Consider the following 18,301-nt stretch of genomic DNA (forward strand, 5'->3'; position numbering starts at 1 on the left):
GGCAGATCCAAGAGAATTCAGAACAGGAGCTCTCAGCTCTGCCCTGAGCTTCTCAGTCAAAAGCCCCTTGTAGCCAGTTTCTACCTCGTCTCAACAGAAACCAACACGTGGTAGAAGGTGAGGAGCTTCTGGCCACTCCGGGTGTCTGTGTGTCCATTCAGGGATAAGCACTGAGGCATGACATAGGCCAGGCCCTCGACGTTGAAGACACAATAGAGAACAAAAATGAAAATAGTGTCATGACCTCTCAGTGTCTGAAGGCGCTGGTTGGCTCAGTGCTGGGGCTTCAGAGCCAGGCTGCCCGGGTCCAATCCCAGCTCCCTCATCTCTTTGCCATGGCTCTGGACAGGTTTCTTAATCCCTTGGTGCCCCAGTTTCCTCATCTCTAAAGCGGGACCAGTAATACACACTTTGTCTCCTTTTGTAGAGATTTTGTGAGATCATTTACATAAAGGACTTGGTGTGAGGCTTGGTGCAATAAATACTGTCATTGGGATAGAGACAGGTTCTCAGAGCTATGGAAGCTTCTGAGAGAGCTTCCTGGAGGAGGGGATGTCTAAGCTGAGGCCCAAAAGAGGAGCAGGAAGGAGTTTGCCAGCTGAGATGGAGCAGAGCTAGGAAGGGGTGGTTCCGGTGGAATGAGGCTGGCCGGGGATCTGGCAGCACTGAGGAGGGCTTGCTGCCAGCAGAGGGTGTTGGAAAGGTCTTTGGAGGTCCGTCTAGTCGTCTAGTCCTCATTTCCTCTGTTCCCCAGGTGGGCGGACCTCCAGAGGAAGGGCAGCCTGTGGCAGTGGGTGGTGCAAGCCACAGTTTAGCTCTTGGCCCAGGGCAGAGGGGTGAGGCTGCTGCGGACATCCAAAGATAGCTCCGCAGAGAAGATGACTCGCAGCCTGGGCTTCCCCACAAATCAAGGAAGTGGGGATGAATCAGCCTCTCAAAGTGGAAGGACAAGGCATGGGACGTGAGACCCAGGTTTGAAGTCCAAGGCCGTTCTGCCTCTGGCTCAGCAGGGGGATGAGCTGGTGTGTATCCAGGCCCTGCAGGTGGGATTCCAAACTTCAAGGCCCCGGCTCCTCTTGAAACCTCAGCTTCTGCATCTGTACAATGGGGTGGGGTGGGGTGATTTATACAACAGGAGCCTCAAGCTGGGCAGGCAGTAGAGCTCCGTGGCGGCCCCTCTCTCTTCTCCTGTCCGAGTCCTAGCAGATATGAAACAAGTATGTGGGATGGTTCGGGTTCCTGTTAGTCTCCTGACCCGGTGAGTTGTCATCTAGGTTCTGGTGGGATATGAGTAGAGGGAAAAGGGCAGCAGAAAAAAAGAACAAGGGCAGGAGTTCCTATTATGGCACAGCAGACACAAATCCCATTAGTAACCGTGAGGATGCTGGTTCACTCCCTGGCTTTGCTCAGTGGGTTAAAGATCTGACATTGCCGTGAGCTGTGGTGTAGGTCGCAGACCTGGCTCGGATCCCGCTAGTTGCTGTGGTTGCGGTGGAGGCCGGCAGCTGTAGCTCCGATTTGACCGCTAGCCTGGGAACTTCCATATGCCATGGGTGCGGTCCTAAAAAGCAAAAAGAAAAAGAAGGAAAGAAAGAAAGAAAAAGGGCAGCTACACTTCGTGTCTGCAAATCAGTGGCATCAATAAAAAATGATTAAGAGGAGTTCCTGTCGCGGTGCAGTGGTTAACGAATCCGACTAGGAACCATGAGGTTGCAGGTTCGATCCCTGGCCTTGCTCAGTGCGTTAACGATCCGGCGTTGCTGTGAGCTGTGGTGTAGGTTGCAGATGCAGCTCGGATCCCGCGTTGCTGTGGCTCTGGCGTAGGCCAGTGGCTACAGCTCCGATCCAACCCCTAGCCTGGGAACCTCCATATGCCGCGAGAGCGGCCCAAGAAATAGCAAAAAGACCAAAAAAAAAAAAAAAAAAAAAAAAAAGATTAAGAATCTCAGGTCCTCTGTGCCACTCCCTGTTTTAATCTTCACAGCTGTTCCTTGGGGAGGTGGTCCCTTTTTCCAAGTGAAGTAAAATGTTCGGAAAGGTGAAGCCACTTGCCCGAGGTCACACAGCAGAGTCAGGATTTGGACCCTAATCTGCCAGAATTTGGAGTCCTTGCTCTTAGCCTCAGATCGGGGGTGGGGGGCAGGGGGCGCGGGGTTGTGGGGGAAGCAGATGTTGAGGCCTCTGCAGCCTACAGACCTGGGAGGGAACTTCGGGGAGGCCTGTTTTATAGATGGGGAAACAGGTTCCCAGACAGGACAAGGGTCTTGCGCTGGTTGGCCTGCCTGTTTGGAGTGTGGATGTGCTTAGAAAGAAACAGCAACTTCTATCTTCGTTTAACATTTATTACAAAGTCTAAGAGCCGACCAGGTAATTCTGTGCAGCTCTGGAGAAATGGTGTCCTCCTCACTCTCCCACCAGGGGGCGCTCCGTCCCGCCTCCTCCCAGCCTCAGGCCTGGCTCCTTCAGCTCTGCCGGCCAGCGGGGCACTGAGGCAGCCCAGGATCCTGGACTCTTGGCCCCCACTTCTTTCTCCTCCTCTGGGACCCAGCAGTCCCAGCCTCCAGGCACTCCCACGTCTACCTGAAAGCTAGTGGTCGTCGTTAGCAGCAGAGTGAGGATGTTTTTGTCCAGGGTATGGGGGTACTGATGACCATTTTCCTACTTGGGGCCTTGGTGGCCGGTGGACCTCAGCCTCCTCCTTCAGCCAGTGTCCCCTCCAGCAGCCATCAGCGAGTCAACCCATCTCCAGGTCGGCCCTTCTCGGTCCTCACACTTGAGGTGCTTTGTGCGTGGGGCTGGGTCAGGAGTAGCAGGGAGAGTGTCCTTGACCTCAGTCCTGGGGAAGGTAGCTTGGTTCTTCCTCCACAGGTCCTGCAGAGACAGAGATGGATAAACAGGCAGGCCTAACACCAGAGGAAAAGACAGAGACCAAGCAAAGAGGGAAAGGGCGCTGGGGGTCGGCGAAGGGGGGACGTACTGCTGGCTGCCCTCGCTGTCGGTCCAGCCCCAAACCTGTGGTCCTTTTGTCCAGATGGAGCCAGAGCAGAAGAAAAAGCGTGGCCTCGCCTCTTGGCCATCCCTCCCTCACCCCCTCAGCCGCATGGGTGAGGCTCCCTCCCGGAAGCTCTCCTGCCCAAGTCCCGGCCTGCTCACCAGCTACGTGGCCTCTTGGCTCGGTTCTAGAAGCTGCCGTGGCCCCAGGGCAGCGCCAAGCAGCTCGGTCAGGGTGTCCAGCTTCCCTGCCAGTGCATCAATCCGCTTCTCCAGGGCCTGGTGTGAGCTGCTCAGACCCAGCTGCAGGTCACACAGGATCATGTGCATCTGGGCAGAGAGAGGGTTGGAGGGATTGGGGAACTGGAGTAGACTGTCTCCCTGCCCGTGGGGTAGGGGGCGAGGCAGCACAGCCAGCATTTCCTGAGTCCTGCAGGCCCTCAAGGAGTATCCTCAACAATGACGGTGGCCATTTGTCGACCACCTCCCATGGCTCATCGAACTGGCCAGGTGCCTTTCATGTGCAGTTAAAAGTGTGGGGAGGGAGAATCCTGTTCCCATTTTTAACAGCTGAGAACCCACGCCTGCAGCAGTTCAGTGAGGTGCCCAAGGCAGCACCTGGACTGGGGAGGCCCTAGAACGTAGAAGGTGCTCATTTAAATCTTTGTGGGCTTGGCAACCCTGCCCCCACTGACTTCAAAATCCACATGGCCCTTTCTCTGCCTCCTTGCGCTCGCATTCACAGCTTCATTCTTGAGTGTGAGAGCTTTCTATGAGAACTCTTGACTTCCTTATTGGGGCTAGATGGATAATCTTGGAAATCACGACCTGCCAGTTCTGGCAGATCTAGGCCACAACCTCCTTGTGGAGACCTGCCGTGCATTTAGGGGCCGGTATTTGTGACTGTGTTTACCATGGCATTGGTGCCAAGGGCCACTGTTTGAATTGTCTCGGGCTAATGAGAAAAAAGCAAAGGTGACCGGATAAGCAAGGGCCCCCAGGGAGCCAAGCTGGGGTGGGGGTGTGATGTCACAGGCCCCAACGCTTTGGAATTAAGTGGTCCCAGCAGGAGGGGCAAGCTGAGTCACCCCTTGGCCAGGCAGGCCTGCTCAGCGTGGGAGTACCCTGGGGCGCCCTGAGGCCCCTCTTCCCAGTAATAGCAGCACAGATTGAGTTTTCCTGAAACAATGTCACTGGTTAGCGTCAGTGCTGTTAATTTGCTTTTTATTGCTTTGCCCTTTATGTTTGAACTTGGTTTGTCAATTTGCTTTGGTTTTATTGTTGTATAAGAGTCATTGTTGAAAGGAATTTTATATCCGTCCCCATGTAAGTAATCTGACAAAGAAAATAATGTAACATCAAACACTGGAGCTCTTTGTGCAGGTTCTTTTTAAAAGTTTCAAAGGGAGCTGCACCTTACACGAGAAACTCTGTGGCATCATTCACTCATTCATTCGTTCCACCACAGACCTTTATGCGTGGGCCAGCGTCCCCTCATCCCTGGCTCTCCTTACCCGCCGCCCCCAGCCTCCCTCTCCTTGCAGGGCCCTTTCCGGGCTCCGCGTACCTTGGAAATGTCCACCATGGAGTTCACCTGCTCCCGCAGCTTCCTGTGCTTCAGCCGCACCTGGCGGAACCTGTGGGCCAAAGAGCTGGAGGTCGGAAGGGGCCCCCGCTGAGGATGGGACGCGGGCGGGGAGAGGCGCAGAGACGCGGGACAGAGGGAGAAGTGGCCGGAGGACTGAAGGCCAGGAGGCGGTGGCTGCACCTGAGCCCCTGTCCCCTGGGAGGGGGTCTCCAGACCCGCAGACACGCCGAGAAAGGGCCCGTCGCGCACACACAGTCCCGGTGAGGTCTGGAGGGCGTTGGTTCAGTGGGACCGCGCGTGGGCGTCCTGACCCGGGCACGAGTTCATGATCACCCTCCCTCTCATACACACGCACGCCACGCAGAGAGGAAAACCCTGACAGGGTGCCCACGGCGTGCACGCGCACATGGCGTGCACGCGCACACAGAGGCCCTCACGTGTTGATGGCCGCCAGCAGCCTGCGCTGGTGCCTGCGGGCCGCTCCGGAGTCCTTCCTACGCGTGTGTTTGTAGAACATCCATGACTCTTGCAGCACACGGGCAGCCGACTCCTTCATCTGGGGTGGGTGGCACAGTGTTCATGGAGATGGACCCCTGGGGCTCTGGGAGGAGGGGCCTGGCTTCTGGGTCTGAGGGAGGAGGGGCTGGGCTGGGGCTCCTGGGGCTGAGGGAGGGCATGTTCCGGTGGCGGAGGCCCATCCTCACCTCTTTGGCATACTGGATGTCCATCATGAAGTTGTGCACGTGCTTCTCTGCCTTATTAAACTCCAGCTTCCGGGCCACCACGGCCACCAACAGAGCTGTGCAGCAGACCCCCTGTGGGCACAGTAGGCACTAGGGCACAAAAGCTGTGGGGCTCTGAGGGCCAGCCATGTGCCACCAGCTCACTCTCTCCTTGGGCCCTCCCAATAGCCACAGACGGCAGGCACTACCACCCCTAGTTGACAGATAAGTGAGCAGGCTCAGAAAGAACCAGGGACCCACCACTCCCATAGGCGGAGCTGGGATCAGAAAGTCACTCTCCGAGTCCAATCCAACTCGGGCACGGTATTTATACCCTCACAATGTCCTCTTTTGTTCGGGGTATGATTGCAGATGGAAGAAAAGGACTGGGGCAAGGGCACGCCTCAGGCTCCTGCAGCATCCCTTTCTCCCCCTGCCCAGTCAGCCCTCAGGTCACTGAGAAGGTCGTCCTCCCCCTCCCCCGACTCAGCTCTGGCCAAGTCCTCTCCCTCCTGGAAAATCTCCAGCCTCACCCCGCGCTGACCCTCATGAACCTGACCTCCTCACTCCAGTCTCCCTCTGGGCTCCCACTGCCCCGTACTTAGCCCAGGTTTCGAGACCTTCCAAGGTCTAGGCCTCACTCCGAGCAGCCTCCCTCCCAGGCCCCTGGGCCCTCACCTGCCTGAGCACCTAGGTCAGCTCTCCTTCTTTTCCCTTCCTTCCCCAAGGCCTTTGATCCTTGGAGGCCCGTCAAATCCCAGCTGCCCTGAAGCACCTGCTCCCTCTCCCTCGGGTTAGAATGAGTCTTCTGAAGCCTTGCCCCACCCGACATGTTTCAACTCCTGGTCACTCAGAACAGTTTACTAGCTGCAAACAGTGGCTTGGGTTCCAAGCCCAGCCCTGAGCAAGTTATCTAATCTCTGCGGCTGAGTTTCTTATCTGTAAAATGGGCACCACCTCACAGCATTACCCTGAGGATTCCAAGCATTGACACCTGGAAAGTTCTTAGAGCCCGGCACAGAGTGAGTGCCCAATACAAGCCAGCCATTGTTATTCCATTGTGCCATGGAACCTCTGGGCAGGGGGGTGGGGGAGGTTGCAGGCTGTAGTGCCAATCGCCTTCTTGGTCTTTGTTTCAGTTTCTCCCTTTGTCAAATGAGGGAGGAGGTCCCAGGCAGCCCTGAAGGTCCCCCCACCCCCAACCCTTTGGTTGAGTCTCTGCCCCTCTTTCCTAGTTGCAGAGGCTCAATGGCATGGGGGAGGGGGATGCGTGGCACATTTCCCTGCCACCCTCTGCATTACCTCTGGACCCAGGGCTGCGGGATTCAGCTTAAGGGCTGGGGGCTGGCTGCTTGAGTCCTTGAGGGTGAGGGGAGCCATCGCTCATGGGGAGGTGAAGGCCAAGGAATGGGGTGCTGGGTCCTAGAGGGGGATAGGGGCTGGGCAGGGGGGAAACTGGAGGCCAGGGTCTATGAAGGAAAGGGGGTGGGAGTTCCTATTGTGGCTCAATGATAATGAACCTGACTCATATCCATGAGAACATGGTGGGTTCGATCCCTGGCCCTGCTCAGTGGGTTAAGGATCCGGCATTGCTGTGAGTGGTGGCGTAGGTTGAAGATGAGGCTCAGATCCCGCGTGGCTGTGGCTGTGGCTGTAGTGTAGGCTGGCAGCTGCAGCTCCAATTTGACTTCTAGCCTGGGAACCTCCATATGCTGCAGGTGTGGCCCTAAAAAGCAAAAAAAAAAAAAAAAGGAAGGAAGGAAGAAAAAAAAGAAAAGGGGATGGATTCTAGATTCAGGAGGAGGTCAACTCTGGGGAGGAGGCTTGAGCCTGGGCTTGCAGAGCCTCTGCCTCATCCTTGAAGGCACAGGAGCTGAAGGAGGGGCAGCTGGATCCTTGGGAAAAGTTACAATAACAGCCTCCCCATCACCACCTCCTGACCCATTTACTGAGCATTTCCTATGTGCTTGAGACCCTTTAGTCTCAGATTAAATCATGGTTTAATTTATTTAGTCTTCTCAGGGAGCCCCCCCGCTTTGGTCTTTTTAGGGCCATACCTACAGAGGTCCCCAGGCTAGGGGTCGAATTGGAGCTGTAGCCACTGGCCTATACCACAGCCACAGCAACGCCAGATCCAAGCCGCGTCTGCAACCTACACCACAGCTTGTGGCAATGCCAGATCCTTAACCCAGTGAGCGAGGCCAGGGATTAAACCTTCGTCCTCATGGATACCAGTCAAATTTGTTACCGCTGAGCCATAATGGGAACTCCCGCATCCCCATTTTATAGATGAGGAAACTGAGGCCTGGAAAGAGTATATCGCCGACTCCCAGCTAGGATCTTGAAGAAGTACGATTTGAACCTGGGCAGCCTGATCCCCCAGGCATGCTCTTGATGTCCAGACTCAGTAGCCTTAATGGAGGCTAGGAGACTGGATTCCTGGGTCCTTGGAGGAGCCTAGAGCTGGAAAGCCAGGTGCCTGAGTCCTAGATGATGGAGAGGATAAAGCGGGAAGAGGGCCTTGGTTTGGGGAGGAAATGGACTGGGAAGTCAGAGGCCTTGTTTCTGGGGAGGATGAGGGCTGGGGTTCTAGGTCAGGAGAGAACAAGACTTTTAGGGGATGGACTCTTGGTTTTCCAAAGGAAATGAGCCTGGTGTCTGTATCCTGGACAGGGAATGGGGCTGTGGGGGTCCAGACACCCACGTTTCCTAGGGGTATCCCTGAGTTGCTCTGTTGGCTCTGTGGCTTCCTGGGGCCCAGGGGACGAGCAGCTTGAGACAAAGGTAGGGCCCCAGAGAGGGCTCTACTCACCATGACCCCAGTGCAGAGGCAGACAATCTTGCCCCACATGGTACCCGGCACCACGTCCCCGTAGCCGATGGTCAGGAATGTGATGGGGATCAGCCACAGTGTGTCTGAAAGGTGCCCAGTGGCATTAACGGTCTGCCTGTGGGGAAGGGTGGGTTAGTTTTGAGGTTCCCATGATGTCTGATACCCTCCTTCCTAACACACACCCATAGTTCCAAGAAGCACTCAGAGAAAACGCCAGTAAGTTCTGGGCTTTGGAGAGCCTGCCTGGCCTCCTCTTTGCTGTGTGACCTGGGCAAGATGCTCAGCTACTCTGGGCTGTGGGATTTGAACCTGGATCTGGCCAATTCCAAAGCCCATTTGGTTTCAGCTAGGCTTCCAGGGCTGCTGCATTCAGAGCATGTGGTTGAGGGGCAGAAACCCAGCCCGAAGTCCAGCTTGTCAAGATCCTGACCAGGGTCAGGGGGCTGCATCTACCCGGAGGAAGGGGTGCCTTTTTCTAATTTGCCAAAGATGCTGTTGGGTCTGGAGATGGCCTTATCAGGACTAAAATGGTGGGACTCTAAAAAGGCTTGATGGAGTTCCCCTGGTGGCACAGCAGGTTAAAGATCTGGCGTTGTCACTGCTGTGGTACGGGTTTGATCTCTGCCCTGGGAACTTCCCCATGCCATGGACATGACCAAAAAAGAAAAGAGGGAGTTCCCGTCATGGCTCAGCGGAAACGAATCTGACTAGTATCCGTGAGGGCGCAGGTTTGATCCCTGGCCTTCCTCAGTGCGTTAGGATCTGGCGTTGCCGTGAGCTGCGGTGTAGGTCACAGACGCAGCTCAGATCCCACGTTGCTGTGGCTCTGGCGTAGGCCGGAGGCTACAGCTCCGATACTGACCCCTAGCCTAGGAACCTCCATGTGCTGTAGGAGTAGCCCTAAAAAGACAAAAAAGAAAAAGAAAGAAAAGAAAAGAAAAAGGCTTGGCGGGACTCTGCCTCTCTTCCCCTCAGTTCAGAGAAGGGGACATTTAGGTCCAGCCATGGCAGGGACTGACAATTGGGATTTGTTAGGCCAAAGCAAGGAAGGTATTCACCAGGGCCCCAGATACCTCAAACCCACTGAATCAGTGTCTGGAGGTGGGCACTGAGGCTGCACCATTAAGCCACGCCCCCTTCATCCCAAAGTTCATTCCAGTTTGAAGACTTATGCCTTCAGATTTAGAAATTTGGCTCCCTCCCCATCCTCCCATTTTTCAAATGAGAAAATTGGTGGAAGGATCATTTACTGATCCTGATCGATTTCCCAACTGAGAAAAACCGAGATCCTCTGAGAAGAATGAATTTAAAATCATGAAAGATTAGGGCTGCCAGGGAGACTTTCAAGATGGTGGAATTGATACCCATTTTACAGATTTGGAAATTTAGGCTCAGAGAGGAGGGATCTAGGGCCAGATCTTCTCATTCTCCACCTCCCCTCAAGAATCCTTTGCCAGGAGTTCCTGCCCCGGTGAAGTGGGTTAAGAATGGACTTCAGGAAGTTCCTGTCGTGGCGCAGTGGTTAATGAATCCGACTAGGAACCATGAGGTTGCGGGTTCGATCCCTGGCCTTGCTCAGGGGGTTAAGGATCCGGCCGTGAGCTGTGGTGTAGGTTGCAGACGCGGCTCGGATTCCGCGTTGCTGTGGCTCTGGTGTAGGCCAGTGGCTACAGCTCTGTTTGGACCCCTAGCCTGGGAACCTCCATATGCCGCAGGAGCAGCCCAAAGAAATAGCAAAAAGACAAAAAAAAAAGACTTCAGCAGCTTGGGTCCCTGGGAAGGTTCGGGTTCGATCCCTGGCCCTGGCACAGTGCATTAAAGGATCTGGTGTTGCTGCGTCTGTGGTGTAGGTTGCAGCTGTGGCTAAGATTCAATCCCTGGCCTGGGAACTTCCATATGCTGAGTGTGTGGTCATTAAAAAAAAAAAAAAAAAAGAGGGGTTCCTTGTGGCTCAGTGAGTTAAGAATCCAACTAGTATCCATGGAGATGTGGGTTTGATCCCTGACCTCACTTAATGGGTTAAAGGATCTGGCATTGCTTGAGCTGCAGTGTAGGTCACAGACTTGGCTCAGATCTGGCGTGGCTGTGGCTGTGGCTGTGGTGTAGGCCGGCAGCTGCAGCTCCAGTTCAGCCCTAGCCTGGGAACTTCCATGTGCTGTGGGTGTGGCTCTAAAAAGACAGGAAAAAAAAAAAAAATCCTTTCCAGATGTACTAAATCAAAGATTCTCAAACTTGAGCCAGCATCAGAATTAACTGTTAAAACACATTGCTGGGCCCCGCCCACCAGAGTTTAGGTTTCCTTAGATCCAGGTGGGGCCTGAGAATTTGGATTTGCAACCGGTTCCCAGGTGATGCTGCTGGTCCCGGAACCACACTTAAAGAACTACTGGCTAAGATTGCCCCCAATTTCTTTTATCTGCAAGATAAACGGAGGCCTTGAAAGTGTACACACCCAGCATCAGGTCAGAGTCCAGCAGGCAGCCTGCAATTTGGTACCAATCTCCTGTAGGAAATTCCCTTACAGAGCAGCCCCAGGGTCCCCGGGAGCACCTAGGAGGCATCCCTGCTAATTTGGGAAAGATGTCCGGTTCCTCCAAAACAGATGCAACCCTTGGCCAGGCCCCAGGGTTTGGAAACTGAACAGATGCCTGGAAACCTGAGGCAGGAGAGATTTGGAAGCAGGAAGGGCAGGGCTTCCTGGGGTGGGTGTGTGTCTGGGAGACTGGAGGCTGCAAGTGGAGGAAAGGTTTGGGGGCCAAGGCTTTGATGCTGGCCTGTGGCTTCCTCCCACCCCAGTGGGTTAGAGTGTGGACAAATAGCTTTCTCCACGGCTTGGTCCCAGGGAGTCCCAACCTGCACCACCGGACAGGGCGACCCATGGTTGTAAGTGGCCTCTCCAGATGCTCCCTCACTCCCCACCCGCCAGCACCCTCACCTCTCGGCCACCGACAGCACCCAGGCAGTGGTGAGCCAGAGACCAAGCGTGAGGCAGAGCAGCAGGCGGCCGGGGTGCGTGTTCATGTACAACTTGGCCACAAACCAGTGGCGGAAGCGGACCTGGTTGAGCGCGCCGATGCTGCGGTAGGAGACGTTGAGCAGGACGCCGCTGCGCAGGAGCAGGGCGCGGGGCACCAGGTACAGGCGCAGCAGCATGGCCAGCGACAGCAGCGCCTCCCCCTGGTCCAGGAAGCCCGGCCAGGACTGCGCGGTCTGCAGGGGTCCCGAACCCTGAGCGCACGGCGGGCCCCGCACCGGCGCCGGGTGCAGCCCGCACACTGCCAGCTCCAGCACGATCTGCGCCGCCTGCCGCCCGGTCAGCGCCACGCGCCAGTCCCGGAGCCCGTGGTCCGTCATGAACAGCTGCGGGGAGGGGGATGGACGGAGAAGGGGGTGTCACACAGAGGTCAGGCGCCCGCTCCCCAGCCTGCGCGGGGAGATAAGGGGGGCGCGCCCAGGGAGATAAGGGGGGCGCGCCCGCCGGAGCCCCGAGAGAGGGGCCCGGGGCTGGGAAGGGTGGGGAGGGAGCAGGGCAGGACTGGAGGAAGACCTCTCCGGCCTTCGCCCGCCGCCGCTGTCCTAGTTACAGCCCATTTCCAGAACTTCCAGCCCAGTAACCCTTATTGAACGCCTACTGTGTTCCCCGACATTGGTCTATCTATTGAGAATGCTGGTGAACAGAATAGAAGCCCTTGCCTCCCAGGAGCGTGGGGCCCACATCCATGCAGCTGTGTCCTCCTCCTGTTTCTAGAGACACTGCAGTAATTGCCCTCATCCCATTAGCAATGACAATAGTTAACCTTCACAAGACACTTTGGAGGTGCCAACCATTGCACTGTCCTCTTCACATGTCGTGACTCAGCGAATGCTTATGAGATAGTGAGACTGAAAGTATTCTTACTCCCATTTCGTGGGTGCAGAAACTGAGGCCCAGGGCCCTCAGCTGCAGCTGCACAGCTGGGATACCAATCCAGGGCATTTAGCTCCTCTAGTGACTGCTATTAATGATAACATGTACTCTGTCCCCAGCACCTCTCGTGTGCCAGGCACTGCAAGGTGCATTACTACACATGGGCAATAGCTCCCTTTTTATATGAAAAGGGAGCAGGATCTGGGGATGTGGAGGGTGGAACCAGGGGAGAAGGGCTGGAAAGTCATGAAATGGGAGGGGGATATGGGTGGGGAGGGCTCCTGAATCTGGGCGATTATTGGCACAGAGGTGGGGAGCTCAGGAGTAGGGAGGGGCGTGTGGGTTCAAGGCTGGGATCTGGGTTGCTTGGGACCAGAACAGGTGGGGACTCAGGGATGGAGGCGGGGACCTGGGAGGCTGCCTGGGGCAAGGTGGACAGAGGCCTGGGGCAGGAACCCTCAGCATCTCCAGGCATGCAAGGTGAGACAGAGGGCAATAGGTGGAGGAGGGTCGGTCCATGGTTCACCCCTCAGGGTGGATGTGGGTGTGGATGCATCTCAGGGCGGAGGAAGCTCATTACTCAGCCCAGGAGGTGGAAAGTGTGAGCTGACAGGGCGCGGGCGGCGGGGGCTGCGGGAGCAAGGAGGGGGCCAGGGGCGGGGCCTGCCTTACCTGGACCTCTCTGGCGTGAAAGGCCACAATAAGGCAAAGGAGCAAGAACGTGGAAATGCTGATCATGCATTTAACCAGGAACAGGTAGAGCGCCCACTGTTGGGAGGGAGAGAAAAAGCGGTGAGATCCTAGGTCAGTCCCCTCTGGTCAGTCCCCTCTACCTGCCTCCCAAACCAGCACTGCTTCTCAATCTCCAATTTCCTAGCCTCCTACCCCCACCACCCCAGTCCAGTTCCTCCTGAGGCCTCAGGTCTGGCGGAGTCCCAAAAGCATCATCTGGTCCCCAGGGAGAATGTCCTCTTCCTTGCCAGTGGGACAGCCCTGGCCTCGGTGCCAGTGTTCACAATCCTCCCCAGCTCTTCTCCTCGGACCCCACCGTGAGGGAGACCTTGAAACGCACTTTCCTTCTTAAGTCCCCCTGTATGGTTCGTGCCCCGTCAAACATAGTACCTCAGTTGTGTGTGTATGTATTTGGGGGAGGGGTGTCTAGAATCAGACATTTAACCTCTCAAGAGTGCCCCCCCTTCCCTTCCCACCCAGCTGGTCTCTGACCTGAGAAAGTAATTTCAAGCCCCCCCACACACCCCAGTTCCTGAGGAGTCTAGAAACTATCCTTCAATCCCCAAGGAACAAATGACATCCTCCCCTGCCCTCATCCAGGGGGCTGGGTCCCTGAGACCCTAGCGCCTACTCTGAGAAAGGCCCCCCAGTCCGGCCCTGTGTGTCTCCTCCCCCCTCCTCCCCACCTCCTGCCCTCTCTCCTGGATCTAAGCCCAGGGTAGGTCTGGCCGGAAGCACATGGCCTCCAGAAACCACGGGAAGTTTTTTTCCCTCTTTGTGTGGCAGTACCTTAGAGGAATCTAAAGTTCTTGAGGGAGGGATTTAAAGGGAACTTGGACTGCTAGATTCCCTGGTGGGGAGGAGGGGTGTATCTCTGCCTGGGGGCTGGTGTTGGGGAAGGAGCTATCTGGGCTCCCAGGCTGAGCCCAGTACCTGTTTCTCCTAAAAGGCTGCCAGCTCCCCTGGCCCGGCCAGGGCCTGGCCTCTGTGCAGGGGAAGAAGGCCAGTTTCCTGCCCCAGGGGGCCTGCCCGAGGGGGCCTGCCCCCCCCCTCCCCGAACAATGGTGCTGTTGTCCCTAGCCCTCCCCCATCCCTTCATCCTTCTCTGGCTCCCGAGTTCCCCCATCTTTCTTGAGTTGGTCCCGACCCACACACCCCAGTAGACACAGCCCCCTCCCCACTCTGCAATCCACTGCTCTGGGGGTCCTCTTCCTCCACCTCCTCTTGCTCCCAGTCCCGGCCCCCTTTCCCTGTGGCTGCCCCACTCTGCCTCTTACTGCATTGCTCTGTCTTTCTGGGTCTCTACCTCCTCCTCCCCAGTATCTCCATCATGTTCCCCCTCATCCATGGGGTTTGGCACCTGCCTCTCCTCCAGCCCCTTCCCCCTGCTGAGCAGGTGTCTGGATCCCTGCAGAATGAGTTCATTAGATTACGAAGAGTGTGGGGAGGGACGTGGTGCTGTCAAGGCAGCCACAGAAAGGTGGCTGAGGAGGAATGTTCGGGTCATGTATTTCAACCCTCGCCCCCAGTTTCCACTTGGGAAAACTGAGGCTCAGGGAGCTACTGTAGATCCCAGAGATGCCCTGCTCAGAGCAGGAGCCTGGCTGGCAGTGGGAGGAAGGAAGCAATGGGAGGTGGGACCCCATGGCCCAGGAAAGACCCCTGTCCTTCCCCATCTGCCAGGGCTCCCGTCTCCTCCCCTCCCCTCCCCTGCTGGGCGGGATGCCGAACCGGGAGCGGCGAGTCGGGCCCAGCCATGCTTCCTGTTGGCATGGGCTTCGGTGGCCTGGCCACCCAGCCAGAGGAAGCCGGCCTGCCCTGATCCTCCGTGCAGCTCCTGGTCACTTCAGAGCTGCCTGCCTCTCCCACCCCCACGTCCAAGCCTGAACCCTGTGCTCCAAGAATCTCCCAACTCAGTCCTCAAATCGGTGTCCCCCCTCCACCAGCCCAGTTCCACGTCCCTTACCCCAGACAGACCTCAACCCCTCCTTTCCTGTTGAGCAATTCTGTCCCGTCCTCAAGCCGCCAGTTCTGACCCACGTCCTTCATCTGCCCCCATCGCTGCCCAGACCGGGGCTGGAATGTGCTGGGAGCCTGCTCAGACCTGTCCCGGCCCCACCTGTCCTTTCCTTCCCCTCTCACACCATCCTCAAAGTCAGCCCCTCTTCCCACAAAGATGCCCTAAGCCGCTTTCCCCTTCAAACCCAGGAGCCCGGGCCCCCAGCCCCTCCTCCCGGGGGACCCCGCAGTCCAGGCTGTGATGAAGCTGCCTCTCCCTTATTTCCCAGACGGAACAGCCTGTAGATTCTGGGGGTGGGGGCTGAGCTTCTTAATGCCGGAGATGGGGGGGGGCTTGTTTTCCCACCCCCACCCCAGCCAGTTCTTTTCGTCTCTGCCCTCTGCCTCTGAGATACTGGGCAAATGCCAGAGTTCAGATAAGGACCAAGGAGCCGCCGCCTACTGGAAGAAGTTAGTCTTTCTCCCTACCCTCCCTTCTCTAAACCTGGGGTTACCTCTCCCCTAATTTGATCAGCCACCCCCCGGCCTCCAGGGTTCCTGGATCTCCAACTGTCAAATTGCAGTACCTTCCAAGACTGACACTCTGTAACCCCTCTTCCCCTCCTTTTGCAGGAGCGCTCCCAATGTTCACCTCCCTGAGACCCAGGAGTCCCAGCCCCCAGCCTCCTCCTCTCTCAGATCCAAGATCCAGGCCCCCAGCCCCTCCTCCCTGAGACCCAGGAGTCCCAGCCCCCAGCCTGCACTCACCGAGCACCCCCCGAACCATAGCATCTCCGCGTGCAGGACCATGAGCCCGATGCCGATTCCCGCCAGTGCAACTGCCCAGCCAGCCAGATGCTTCTCCTGCTCCAGCAGGCGCTTTCGCCGCCGCAGGGCCCCTAGGCCCGGCACCAGCTCCCCGCCCATGGCCCCCAGGGTCTTGGGGCTCAGCCAGCTTCCTTCCCAGGGTCCCCCAGCTCGCAGCACGCAAAGGGCAGCCACTGTGGCTTACAGGTCCCCGGCCTGCTCTGCTCCCTTGCTCTGGGCTCTTGCTTTGAGGCACGGCAGAGCCTGTGCCCTCTGGGGGGTGGTGACTGCTGGGCAGGGCGGGGAGGTGCTCGGGAGGCCCCTGGGCTGAGGGGAGGCTCCCCAACCCCCCCCTTCTCAGACTAAGGAGGGGCTGGGGTGTGTCTCGGGGCACAGCAAGGAAGAGGCGTGTGTCCACGTGGATTAAGAGGCACACTGACACACAATGGGCTTTGTCACACACAACGGTCTGCAGCGTGTAATACACACCTACACTCAGCCACACCCAGACACCACGCGACCCTGGGTGATACACTCTCACACCCAGCATGGCCCGAGATGGAACCCAACACCCATGGGCACACAACACAACCTACACTGAGTGACTCACAACTCCCAACAAGCTCTAAAACCCACAGCCACACCCAGACACCACACACATGGTGTGACACACGCTGGCACTTAGTGAGGCAGGCAGTGCCCAGTGGCACACATGGCCACCCAATATTGTCCACACACAGCCACAAACTTTGCAGTCAAAGTTGGCACAACATCCTCTGACACAAACAGTCCCACCCAGGTGCCACACACAGGATGATGCCTAGTTGTAGCTACGAAAACACAATATATGCAAGTGTTCCACAGACACACAGTCTATATTGACCTAGCAATATCCACATGCCACACACAGCATGTCCTTGTGAACGAGGCACTCATGACGCCCCAGACCTCACACACCTGTGCAAGGATACCCAACACGCGCAGACAGCTTTTATGGACACACGCATGGCAGGCTCCACCGTCCAGCACAGAGGACCACACTGCCCTGCATCCTGGCCTTGGCCACTCAAGCACATACACTCACAGAGTGATTCAAAACACGCTCGGATTCACTCCGACACACAATATACCCCCATGCACAGCGCCATTTGATACAGAGTCAAAGGACAGAATGAATGGATGCAGGGGGGCCAGACCTATAAGCGCAGTGACTCATTCTGGTGTAAGACATTCTGGTCTATTTTGGTGCATCACAGAGGACACAGCAGGGCATGGTGCCCCGGGAGGGGGCAGGTGGCGCGGGGACTGGGCACAGGTGACATGGACCCCGATGCCCAAGAGCGACATTGCACAGAGTAAAACATGCACCATTGCCTTGGACTGACAACACCCCCACACGATACACTCCAACAGGGGTGGCCCACAAACAGCGTGTGCAGAGTAATACATGAAGAGACAGTGACACAAAACACGTGATACGCTATTTCCCAGCATGAACACAATGTTACGTGAACCTGCAGGTGTGACCCACTGACACAGCCGACACTTAGGCCCGCCACAACAAGCACTCGGCACCAGGGGACGCCCTCTGGTACAATGTGATACACGGCTGTGCAAACACAACTCTGAGTGTGGGTTCCCAGGCTGTGTTCTTGGGCAGGGAAAGGAGAGGCTCCCAACATGGACATAACACCTTGAAGGAGACACAGGGTCATATCACTGAGTGATACACAGCATTACACATGTACACACACACACATAACACCCAAAAAGACACACTACACATGCTGACACACAGAGCGGCAAATGCAATGCAGAATAATGACTCCCAGAGTGACAACCATGTGGCAGGTGGCCACATGCGGCAGCACTGAAGTCATGCACGGATCTGTACACCTGAACACAGATCAAAACCCTCCAACAGCAACTCATGGGGACTCACTGTCAGGGGGAGACCAAACTCCTCACATGGTGGCCCCAGTGGCCCCACGGATGCCACTCTTCGGAGTGGGGGGAAACACAGCCATAACCCCTCTCCCCTCCAGCGGCATATGTCATGCAGGAACATGGACCCGCCAGCCACAGGGCAATGAGACACTCACACACAGACATGCCTGGCGCCACACCAACACAACCCACACAGACACACCCAGAAACACCAAACCGCACACACAGACACGCCTGGTGACAAAAACACAACCTATGCCGGGCCCCCGCCCCACGGTGCGCATGTGATTCCCACTTGGGATGAGACGCAGCAGCGGAGAGTGATGGAGACGCGCCCCAGGCACCCAGAGGCTGAAGATGTGGCTGCAGGGCGATCGAGAGGCTGCAGCCCTGACGCCCCTGCACCCCTGCTGCCTTCTCCTCCCTCTCAGCTTCTGGCCTCACCTTGGACTCGTCTGCGTCTCTCCTCCTCCGGAAGCCTCTGGGTCCAGCTAATCTCTGTCTCCGTCTGTCCTCCTCTGTCTGTTTTCTCTCTCTGTCCCCCTCTCTCTTCTGGCTCTGGCTCTGTCTAAGTTTCTCTGACTCTGTTTGTCTGATTCTGTTTCTCTCTCAGGCTCTGCCTCTCTTTGGGTCTTTGTGTCGCTTAGCATCTCTGTGTCTGCTTCTATCCTGCATCCCTCTGCTGTCCTCCGTCACTCTCTTTCCCTGTCCCTGACTGTCTCTGGGTCCTCTCTCTCTCTGTGTTGGTGGCTGTTGGTGTCTCTATCCCTTGTTCT

At 56.7% G+C, this 18,301-nt stretch overlaps 1 protein-coding gene across 1 annotated transcript; it reads right to left on the minus strand.

Annotated features, from left to right (window-relative positions):
* Positions 2,325 to 15,827, minus strand: KCNN4 (potassium calcium-activated channel subfamily N member 4). The gene is given in 9 exon segments (NM_214018.2): positions 2,325 to 2,871; positions 3,154 to 3,321; positions 4,559 to 4,628; positions 5,017 to 5,135; positions 5,284 to 5,394; positions 8,114 to 8,249; positions 11,070 to 11,494; positions 12,714 to 12,809; positions 15,540 to 15,827. Coding segments are annotated over 8 exon segments (1,281 nt in total). The 5' UTR covers positions 15,699 to 15,827; the 3' UTR covers positions 2,325 to 2,871; positions 3,154 to 3,156.

The sequence above is a fragment of the Sus scrofa genome, chromosome 6 (genome assembly GCF_000003025.6).
Source record: "Sus scrofa isolate TJ Tabasco breed Duroc chromosome 6, Sscrofa11.1, whole genome shotgun sequence".
Lineage (NCBI taxonomy): Eukaryota > Metazoa > Chordata > Mammalia > Artiodactyla > Suidae > Sus > Sus scrofa.